At 48.4% G+C, this 11,286-nt stretch overlaps 1 protein-coding gene across 9 annotated transcripts in view; it reads right to left on the reverse strand.

The window, feature by feature from the left end:
- Positions 1-6,458, reverse strand: part of RYR1 (ryanodine receptor 1) — a 128,776-nt gene extending 122,318 nt beyond the window's left edge. For 8 of the 9 annotated variants that reach the window (XM_027515916.1, XM_027515910.1, XM_027515909.1 and 5 more), the window contains exons 1-2: positions 6,304-6,457; positions 660-779 (exon numbers count right to left, since the gene is read on the reverse strand). In XM_027515916.1, coding sequence (XP_027371717.1) covers positions 660-779; positions 6,304-6,351 — 168 coding nt within the window. In that variant the 5' untranslated portion in view covers positions 6,352-6,457. Of the gene's footprint in view, positions 1-659; positions 780-6,303 lie in introns of all 9 variants that reach the window. The other variant, XM_027515911.1, reaches the window with a different exon arrangement.
- Between the last annotated feature and the right edge of the window lie 4,828 nt (positions 6,459-11,286).

Genomic DNA, 11,286 nt, shown 5'->3' on the forward strand with positions numbered 1-11,286 from the left:
GAAATACCTGTTTTCCTCCTCCTGCACACTCTTTTATCCCGCCCGAACCTCACAGAAGTTTCCACACCCCACCTAATCTCATAGGAGGCCTCATCCCCCCGCCCCGCCCCGGCCCCGGCATACACACTGCGCCCATTCCAACCCTGGAGCCTCCTCCTGGCCCTCCCCGCAGAGAACCCCCACCTCCCGCCATCACCAGCAGACAGGCCTAGCTCCTGCCCCTCCCTCAGACAACGGCGGTCACGGATTCACGCCGCCCCCCTGAGCCTCCCACCCCAGGCACCTCAGGCCCCCGGCCGCGTCCTCCGTCAGTCTCCAGATCCCCTCCCTCTCCCAGCCCCAACCCCATCCCCCCAGGTCACCTCCTCCCTTAGATCCTGAGTACACCTCAGGCTCAGACCCCAAACTCCCTCCACTTCTCCAACCTCCAGCCCCCTCCCTAGTCAGCCCCCTGCTAGCACCCCCTGACCCTCCCAGCCCTTCTGCCTTGGATTGAAGACCCTCCGCCCCGCTCTTTTCAGACCTCCGCCCACCCCAGACCTCGCCCCTTTCCCTCGTGGGGAGAGCACCCCCTCTCCAGACCCCCCCCCCCAGACCCCTTTCTTCAGGTCCCAGCCTCTCTGCTCGTCAGACCCCCTCTCCCTTTGTCCCGCACAGACCTGGGCGTTGCTGGTGGGCTCCAGGAAGCAGAGGCGGTTGCCGAAGCCCTCGGCGGCCAGGCAGAGCTTGAGCTGCTCCTTGAGCACCGTGGCGTTGCACTGCAGGACCACCTCGTCGTCCTGGGGGCGGGCGGAGCATCAGGGGCGGCGCCGCCCCAGGACACCGCCCCCCGGTCCACCCCTTCCTCTCGTGAAAAAGATACTGCTAGTAACGCCCACCCTCGCCAGCTATCCAGTAGGGGCTCGTGTTGAGGGCGCTGCACGCTTCTAAAATCCCCATGAGATCCGAGCCAGTGTCATCCCAGTGTTAAAATATGGAAACTGAGGCTCAATGAGGGGACCTGGCCTGTCCAAGGCCAGATGGTTGATAAGAGGAGGAACTGGTATTTGAACTCCAGTCTAACGGTCTCCGGACTTCCCAGGTGGCGCCCTGGTAAAGAACCTGCCTGCCAAAGCAGGAGACGTAAGAGACACGGGTTCTATCCCTGGGTCCGGAAGATCACCTAGAGTAGGGCATGACAACCTATTCTAGTATTCTTGCCTGGAATCATGGGCAATCTCATGGGCAGAGGAGCCTGGCGGGCTACAGTCCATGGGGCTGCAAAGATCTGGACACGACTGAAGCGACTTAGCACGCACCCACGCCAAGTGGCTCCAGAGGACTCCCAGGTGGGGGTCCACAAGGATGGGAAATATGGGCGCCTGGAGTTAAATGGCTTTTAAGCTCAGTGTTCTCTAACTTTTCTTTTGTGTGTTGTTTTAATAGTAGTTATCATTTAAGGAGTGCTGCCTAGTGACTCTTGAATGCAGTGCCAGAGCCTGGACTGGATCCTGGATAAAGGGGAGTATAGATGTAAAGATGGTATAGAGACAGCTGGTGACAGGTGAGTACAGCCTGTGAATTAGATGATGGTATCACAGCCATAGTAAATCTCCTGATTTTTATTTATTTTTTGGCCATGCTGCACAGCATGTGGAATCTTAGTTCCCCAACCAGGGATCAAACCCATGTCACCTGCATTGAAATCGTGGAGTTTTAACCACTGGACCACCAGCGAAGTTCCCATGAAATCTGATTTTGATAACTGTGCTGTGGTTTTGTGAGAGACCACCAACAATAACCAAGTGTTAGGTGCTAAGTTCTATCTGATTCTTTGAGGCCCCATGGACTGTAGTCTGTCAGGCTCCTCTGTCCATGAGATTCTCCAGGCAAGAATACTGAAGTGAGTTGTCATTCCCTTCTCCAGGGGATTTTGCCAACCCAAGAATCAAATCCAGGTCTCCAGCATTGCAGGTGGATTCTTCACCATCTGAGCCATCATCTTCCCCTTTGTAAGAGAGAGCCCTTGTTTTTAAGAATCAGACACTGAAGGATTTAGGAGTTAAGGTTATCATGTCCACAACCTACTCTCAAACAGTTTAGGAAAAGACATTTGGAGAGAGGGAGAAGGAGAAGGGAAGGGAACGCATCTTAACATCTGGGGAAAATGACTGAAGGCTACATGGGAGTCCTTTGAGCTAACCTCACAACTTTTCTCTAAGCTTGAAATAAATTTAAAATGTAGGTAAAATAAACAACCTTCTGAGATAAGTCCTAGTATTTGAACCTGTGGAAACACGGCCCAGAGAGGTGAAGTGACTTGCCTGAGGTCACACAGCCGGAATATGACACAGCTGAGATTTGATCCCAATGCTGCGGCTCTATATGCCACACACTGCTTTTTTTTTTTTTTTTTTCCCATTCAAACCCAGGCCCTTGGCAGTGAAAGCTCTGGACCTCTAGGGAATTCCCAATATGCCTCACTCTTAGAACACTAGACTACTTCTTGATATGTTAGTTGAGTAGCCTATATTACATTTATAACTAATATAAATGTACTTAGGGGCATGCTCAACATTTTTACTGACAGAGGTTTCAATCACAACTGATGGGGGGGAAATACTGATGGAGACTTCAGTGTTTAACCACCAAGTAAGGCAGTGATTATTCCATTTTACAGCCAAGGAAATAGGTTCAAGGAGGTTAGGCATCCTGCTGGAAGTCACACAGCCCCTAGTCCTTCCAGCAAATCCTGGGCTTCACTCCCCACAGACAGCCCTCTTTCTTTCTATCCAGCCTGGGAGGAGGAGCCCCAGGACTACCCTGTTCCATAACCCCCAACCCCGACATCCGGGCGTATGCTATCTATTCAAAAGGATCGTATGGTTTGCATTTATCAAGCACCTGCTGTCTGCTAGACTTCATGCTCAGGGCTTTACATGCATCTAATAAACACTGAGCATCTGCTCTGTGCTAGACACTGACTACGTGTGGATATAAAACAGCAAATAAAGCAGGCAAAATCCCTGGCTGTGGAACTGACATCCTTCTGGGAGATGTAATGAACAGGTGAATCAGGGACTTCCTGGTGGTCTAGTGGTTAAGGCTCCATGCTTCCACTGCAGGGGGCATGGGTTCAATCCCTGGTCTGGGAACCTAAGATCCTGCATGCTGCTCAGTGAAGAAAAAAAACAGGTGAATCAATTTATAATTTTAATTTCAGTAATAAGTGCTATGGAAAAAATAACTCAGGGTGATGTAAGTGAGTGGCTCTTGGGGTAGAGATGACATCAGTGAGGGGGGTGAAGTGACTGCCTCTGCAAGGAGATGACATTTGAGCTGAACCTTGTCTGAATAACAAGAAAGAATCAGGCCTGATCATCTCTGGAGGAAGAATGCTCCAGGAAGAGGAGGCAGCCTGTGCAAAGGCCTGGGGCTGAGAGTGTTCAGAAAAAGCAAAGGAGGGACTTCCTCGGTGGTCCATTGGCTAAGACTCTGTGCTTCCAATAACAGGGGCCCAAGGTTTGATCCCTGGTCCGGGAGCTAGATCCCACATGCTGCAACTAAGACCTGGTGCAGCCAAATAAATGAATAATTAAAAAAATAGAAAAAGCAAGGGAGACAGCCTGGTGGTGCTGTCTTCAAGAGTAAGGGAGAAAGTGGGAGATGAGCTCAGAGGCATATTTGCATGTACCCCTTGAACCCTTAGGGTACATATTTTTGTACTCATTTTCCAGACTGGGAAATTGAGGCTCAGAAAGAAAAATAAAAATCACTTGCCTAAAGTTAGGAAACAGGAAGATGTCAAAATCAAGATGTAAACCAGAGACAGGGAGCCTAATTCCTATGCCAATGATTCTCTAACTTTCTCCTGCATCAGAATGAAGTGGGAGGAGGCTGGTTAAAAAGGCAACTTCCTAGCTGCCCTACTCTCCCCCTCAACACCAAGAGCCTGATTCAGTAGCTCTGGGGTCAGCGGGGAATCTGGACCATTAGCCAGCCCCCAGGAGGTTCTGACCTGGGCCAAGCTTTGATGAATCCCAGCCTGCGCAGGGCTGGATGTTGCCACGCATCAGAAGGAAATGAAAGGAATTTGGGAACCATGGCCATCATGCTTAAAAAGTGAAATAAAAGTAGAGCAAGAACAGAAAATAGCAGCATGCCCCTCGTGTTCTAAGGGCTACCTACATTTTATGAAACTTGTTTCAGTTAAAAATAGGCGTGTGTGAGTGCACCTAATTTGAGCATAATATCATGAACTGGAGGCAACCCAATGTCCATCAGCAGGTGAACCGATAAACAAATTGCAGCATATTCACAAAGGAATACTTAGCAACAAAAAAGGAATGAATTCTTAATACATGCTACATAGATTAATGTCAAAAATATTACAGTGTGCAAAAGAAGCAAGACAAATGAGCATATACTTTACACAAAACACTGGTTAGTGACTAACGGAATCTATGGTGACATAAAGCAGATGGCCAGGATGATTATTGAAAAGAGCCCAACAGAACTTTCTGGGGTAAAGGAAATATCCTATGTCTTGATTATGATAATGGTTACATGGGCATGTACAGCTTGTCAACTATAACACCTAAAATGGGTACAATTTATTGCCTGTCAATTATAACTCAACAAAGTTGACTTTTTATAATACATGTGTATAGATGCATGTACTGGGTTGCAATATAAAATATATTTCTTACTAGTGGGATGAGAGTTTGAGAAAATCACCTGATAACCTCAAAAAAGTTCAGTAAAATGGACCCAGTCTGGGGCCAAGAGATGCCAAGGCCAAGCCTCTAGAACCCAATGCTGACTACCCAGGCAAGTCAGAGTCCAGTTTTCCTCTTGTGAAAGCAGGAGAGCTGTACCCAGGGGCATCCAGAGATGACACTTCCTGGCCTTGACCTTGGTCAGTGACTCTGCCACTCAGGCCTCGGTTTCCCTCAAAACTCCCAGGGAGATAAAGATAGGGCCCTACCTCAGAAGATAGAGCGGCAAGGATATAATTAGATGCCTCTGGAGGTTGAGGCCCTGGGCATGGCGCCTGACATAGAGTGGCTGCTCAAGGGCTCATAGCCATGGCCATGGTCTTATTAGGGCTGGGGAGCAGGGCAGAGCCCAACCCATGATGTCTGCTAAGGGGCTGGGGCTGGGGCAAGCGTCTAGGGTGAAGCTAGGCCTCCTCCCGTGGCCGAATGTCCAGCTGTCCCCATCCTTCACTACCAGCCCCAGCTGTTCCTCCCTCCCAGGAAACCAGAGCTGGCTCACCAGGGCCCTATTCTGGGGCCGGAATGCTGTGTCAGCATTTCCCAGGGCCGGGAGCGGGTGGGGAAGGGCTAGTGCAGGATCAGCAGACCTGGCCCAGGACTGAGAACGTCCCCTCCCCTCCTCACACCCCTACACCAAGCAGAACCACTGGGAGGAAAAATGGGAAGGACTCTGAGATGGGCAGCCCCTCCTCCATCCTCTCTCCCTGTCCCCTGCCCAGGCCCCAGAAAAACGGTCTATTCTGGGAGGGACACCTGTTGTTCCAGTACCCTGCCCTGCCCCCCGCCACCCTCTGCCAGCCAAGGATCAGAAATGCGGGGAGAGACACAGTCTTTGACACTGAAGACGCAGTGTGAAACGCAGATGGCCTGAAGCTGAAGAACAACGCCAGAGACAGGGAGACAGAGATGGAGAGAGACAGAGGTGCAGACAACCCAAAGAGACAGATCCGGAGAGACACCACCCAGAGACCATTAGCATCCATATTTGACCCTCCTCTGAAGACCAAGTGGGGGAAGAAAGAAGACCCAGAACCAGAGGGACCCTCAGGAGACCCTCCAGGGCTGGGAGTTCAAAGGAGTTCGGTCTGTCAACCCACACCAGCCCCCTTCCCAAGAATTTAAATAGGTCAGAGTCTGAAGCAAGAAGAGAATTAGGGCTAGGGGGGGGGGGTGGGGGTGGGGAGGGGGACAGCTAAATTAAGCTCAGGAATTAGAACCACCTTCCCCAAGTGCCTGCTTCCAGAGAGGTGGGAGGGGGGTGCTCTCTCAGCGGCCCTGTTCTCTGGGACAAATTGCTAGTGTCAGAGAAGGTGGCAGAAGACACCCCCACTCCCCATTTTGCAGTCCCAAATTCTGCTGGTTCTCTGGCAAGGAAGGTAGGGGAAGACTGAGAGAGAAAGAGAAAGAGTGACAGTCACCCACAGGGATAGAGGAAGATACCGTGAGTCTCAGTGACCACAAGCAATCAGGGCAGAGAGTTCAGAGACAGAGACACTCAGAGGGACCCGAGAGACAGTCCCAGAGATCCCAACACAGAGATACGCACCGTCCGCAGAAACTGGACCTCATCCTCGCCCTCTCCTCCGTCACCCATGATGTCGAAGCCCGAGGCGTCTGAAGTCGGTCTGAAGTCGGGGACTGAGGAGGGGGCTGAAGGCCGGGAGGGTGGGCTGGGGGCGGGCTGGGGTCGGAGACCTCTGGGGACACCAGAGGCACCCGCGGGGTAGATGGAACTGCGTGGAGGACTCGTGTGCTGGACAGAGCTGGGAGGAGGTCCCCGCCCCCGGGCTCCCATTGGACCAGGGCGACCAAGGCCCCGCCCCTAGACGGTGCCCGGCCCGCAGACTCCAAACCTCTGCCAAAGGTGTGCTTGGGGTGAGGAAGCTCAGGGGGAGTGTCTATAAGATAGCTACCCTCTGTCCTTCTACGCCATAGTGCCATCATTCTCTTATTTCACAGAAAGCAAACTGAGGCTCTGAGTGGTGAAGGCCCTGCTTGACGTCACACAGCAGAGTCGGAATGAGCACCCGGTTCTCCTGGCTTTAAAAAGCATCATACAGGGCTTCCCTGGTGGCTCTGGTAAAGATTCTGCTTGCCAAGGCAGGAGACACGGGTTCGATTCCTGGTCCAGGAAGATTCCAGCTGCTGCGGAGCAACTAAGTCCATGAGTCACAGCAACTGAGACTGTACTTTAAAGCCCGGGAGCTGCAACTACTGAGCCAATGTGCCGCAACTACTGAAACCCGCTCCTTAGAGCCCACGCTCTGCAACAAGAGAAGCCACTGCAATGAGAAGCCACTGCAATGAAAAGCCCGCAAATTACAAATAGAGTGTAGCCACCGCTGGCTGCAACTAGAGAAGTCCATGCAGCAACAAAGACCCAGCACAGCCAATAAATAAATAATGAAAATTTAAAAATTTTTAAAAAGAAAGCATCACACACAATGATTAAGAATATGCCGGGCTGGATCCAAATTCCTGCCTTGCCACTCCTTTGTGTGACCTTGAATAAGTCACTTCACCTCTCTGTGCTTAGTTTCCTCAATTAATAAGGAGGATATTAATAGCACCTACCTTACAGGGCTGCTGCAAGTATTAAATTAGATTATTTCCAGCACTTAAAACTGTACCAATACATGTGAAGCTGCTATGGAAAATAGTATGGAAGTTTCTTAAGAAAACTAAAAATAGAACTACCGTATGAACCAGCAATTCTACTCCTGGGTTTGTATCCGAAAAAAGCAAAAAAACCATTAATTCAAAAAAAAATACATGCACCCAGTATTCATAGCATTATTTACAATTGCCAAGAGATGGAAGCAACCTAACTATCCATCATCAGATGAATGTACAAAGAAAATGTGGTACATATACACAATGGAATACTATTCAGTCATTAACAAAAGAATGAAATTTTGCCATTTGAAGCAACATGGAGGGATTTGGATGGTATTATGCTAAGCGAATGAAATGGCTACCCACTCCAGTATTCTTGCCTGGAGAATCCCAGGGATGGAGGACCCTGGTGGGCTGCCGTCTATGGGGTCGCACAGAGTCGGACACAACTGAAGCGACTTAGCAGCAGCATGCTAAGCGAAATAAGTCAGACAGAGAAAGACAAATATTGTATGATATCACTTACATGTGGAACCTAAAAAATACGACAAGCTAGTGAATATAACAAAAAAGAAGGTTCACAAATACAGAGAACAAGCTAGTGGCTACTAGTGGTGGGAGGGGCAATGAAGGGGAGGGGAGTAGGAGGTACTAACTGTTGGGTGCAAGACAGGCTCAAGGACATTATACAACATGGGTAATATAGCCAATATTTTGTAATAACTGTAAATGGAAATAATCTTTAAAATTGTATTTAAAAACTCCCTATACAAGGAAATTCATCTTCATTATCACTACTATAAAAACTGATGAGGAAGGAGTACTAGCCAGAGCAGATGTCTTTTGTGTACCTGTTGCATTAATGGCCCTGAGCTAGGACCTGTTCCTGCATGTCATTTTTTAGTTCTCACAACAATCCTGTCATTATTTACATTGTTTAGAGGGGAAATTGAACATGTGTGGTCCTTGCCATGCATGGTTTTAAGGACACGACCTAAATAAATGAAGTACAGCTGCCCCCCATACCTGTGGGTTTCCTATTTGCAGATTCAACCAACTGTATATAAATTATATACATATACTTAAATTATATATATATATATATTTAAATTCAGGGGCTTTCTGGGTGGCTCAGCGGTAAAGAATCCACCTGTGATGCGGAAGATGCAGGAGACTCAGTGGGTTCAATTCCTGCATCGGGAAGATCCCTTGGAGGAGGGCATGGCAACTCACTCCAGTATTCTTGCCTTGGAGAATCCCATGGACAGAAGAACATGGCAGGCTACAGTCCATAGGGTTGCACAGAGTCGGACATGACTGAAGAGACTGAGCATGCATTTAAATTCAAGAAGTTTCCGAAAAGCAAAACTTGAATTTGGCACAGGCCTGCAACTATTTCCATAGCATTTACATTGTATGTACAACTATTTCCATAGCATTTACACTGTATTAGGTATTATAAATAATCTAAAGATGATTTGGGCTTCTCAGGTGGTGCTAGTGGTAAAGAATCCGCCTGCCACCGCAGGAGACATAAGACACTTGGGTTTGATCCCTGGATCGGGAAGATCCCCTGGAGGAGGGCATGGCAACCCACTCTAGTATTCTTGCCTAGAGAATCCCATGGACGGAGAAGCCTGGCGAGCTACAGGTCATAGGGTTGCAAGGAGTCAGACATGACTGAAGAGACTTAGCACACACGCACAAAGATTATTTAAATGTTGCCAGAGGATGTATGCGAAGAAGGCAATGGCACCCCACTCCAGTACTCTTGCCTGGAAAATCCCATGGATGGAGGAGCCTGGTGGGCTACAGTCCATGGGGTCTCGAAGAGTCAGACACAACCAAGCGACTTCACTTTCCCTTTTCACTTTCATGCATTGGAGAAGGAAATGGCAACCTACTCCAGTGTTCTTGCCTGGAAAATCCCAGGGACGGTGGAGCCTGGTGGGCTGCTGTCTATGGGGTCGCACAGAGTCAGACACGACTAAACTGACTTAGCAGCAGCAGCAGAGGATGTATGTGAGTTACATGCAAATACTATACAATTTATATAAAACGGGACAGACTTTCCAAGGGGGTCTGGGAACCAAGCCTCTGCAGTTGCTGAGCAATGACTGTATTCCTCACAATAATCTTGGGAAGTCAGTACTTTTATGATGCTCATTTTCCAGATAAGCTGAGCACAGAGAGGTAGAGCAACCTGCCCAAGCTCACACAGAGGTTGAGCCAGGAATTTGAACCCAGAGCCAAGGTTCTTAACCATTTTACTATACTGTCTCTCTATTTGCATAAAATCTCTTAGTTATAGCAAAAAGACACTTTAGCAGAGCCAGGCTACATCCCCCAGAATACTAATCCTCATCTCACCAGGGGCTGCCTGAGCCACCCATGGCCACTAGTTGGGCCACCCTTTATGCAGATGAGTGCCCTGGGCTTTGTAAGTTGGGGAACCCTGAGGGGGGCAACCAGCTCCTTCCTGCTCCTGTGGGGACTTAAGTCCCAAAGTGGGATCCCACACACACCTGGGCCTCCTGCTGGGCAGTTAACTTCTTGCCTCTGGGTCTCAGTTTCTTCATTTGTCCACTAGATTAATTTGGGATAGTTCCCTCCTTTTAGGATTGTGAAGATTCCATGAGGAAACCAATTAGAGCCTACCACATGGTAACTGATTGATTTAAGGATCTATTAAAATTATTATTGGGGGATTTCCCTGATGGTCCAGTAGCTAAGGTTTTGTGCTCCCAATACAGGGTGCCCAGTGTTCAATCCCTGGTTGGGGAACTAGATCCCACATGCCACATCCAGGAGTTGCATGCCACAACTAAAAGGTTCTGGAACTAAGACCCAGTGCAGCCAAATAAATACATATTTTAAAAATATATATTTTTGGGACTTCCCTGGTGGTCCAGTGGTTAGGACTCTGCACCTACACTGCGGGTGGCACAAATTCGATCCCTGGTCAGGGATTTAAAATCCCACACACCATATGGTGAAGCGAAAAAAATATATTATTAACATGAAATGGTATCTATTAAGCTATACAAAACAATATCTTGCAGTTTAATAAAATTATGTTGATACCTAGAGAGTTGAGTATAATAGACTGCTACATGTTACATAAATACCGATTTACTGATACAACTGTACTATATGGCACACAAGCTTGTACCACATCGTTGGATGATATAATGCATATTATAAAATTAGATATTTAGGCTAATATAATTGTTAACCAATTATATGTTTATCTATTGTACACTATTTAATGCACACTTGTATATTAAGTATCTAAGATTTTCCTTAGAATTGTGTATATAACAGAAAATTATTCTATGTCATTGGGCTTTATATCATAAGATATTAATAGCATTTCTTTCTCCTGTTAGTCATCATTACGTGTCTTAGGACCCACCCATGTTGCTCTGTGGACACCTTGTCTATGCCTGTGGGAGTTTTGCAGGCCCTTCTCGTGACTGTCTGCTTCTGTTTATTCACCCTCTCATCTGGGAAGGTAACACCCAGGTTGCCCCCAGGTCTCCCCAAATAATGTTGTGGTGAACGTCCTAGTATATGTCCCTGAGTGGAACCGAGGGATGCACATCCAGGAGCTAAGTGAGGGGGTCACAGCTCCATGTACACGTTTGATTTGACCATATTGCCAAGTTGGGGCTTCCCTGGTGGCTCAGGTAGTAAAGAAGCTGCCTGCAATGCGGGAGACCCGGGTTCAATCCCTGGGTCGGGAAAGTCCCCTGGAGAAGGGAATGGCAACCCACTCCATTATTCTTGCCTGGAGAATCCCATGGACAGAGAAGCCTGGTGGGCTGCAGTCCATGGGGCTGAAAAGAATTGAACACGACTGAATGACTAACACTTTCACTTTCCGTGCCAAGTGGTCCTCAGGAATGGCTGT

The sequence above is a fragment of the Bos indicus x Bos taurus genome, chromosome 18, assembly GCF_003369695.1.
Source record: "Bos indicus x Bos taurus breed Angus x Brahman F1 hybrid chromosome 18, Bos_hybrid_MaternalHap_v2.0, whole genome shotgun sequence".
In the NCBI taxonomy this organism is placed as follows: Eukaryota; Metazoa; Chordata; class Mammalia; order Artiodactyla; family Bovidae; genus Bos; species Bos indicus x Bos taurus.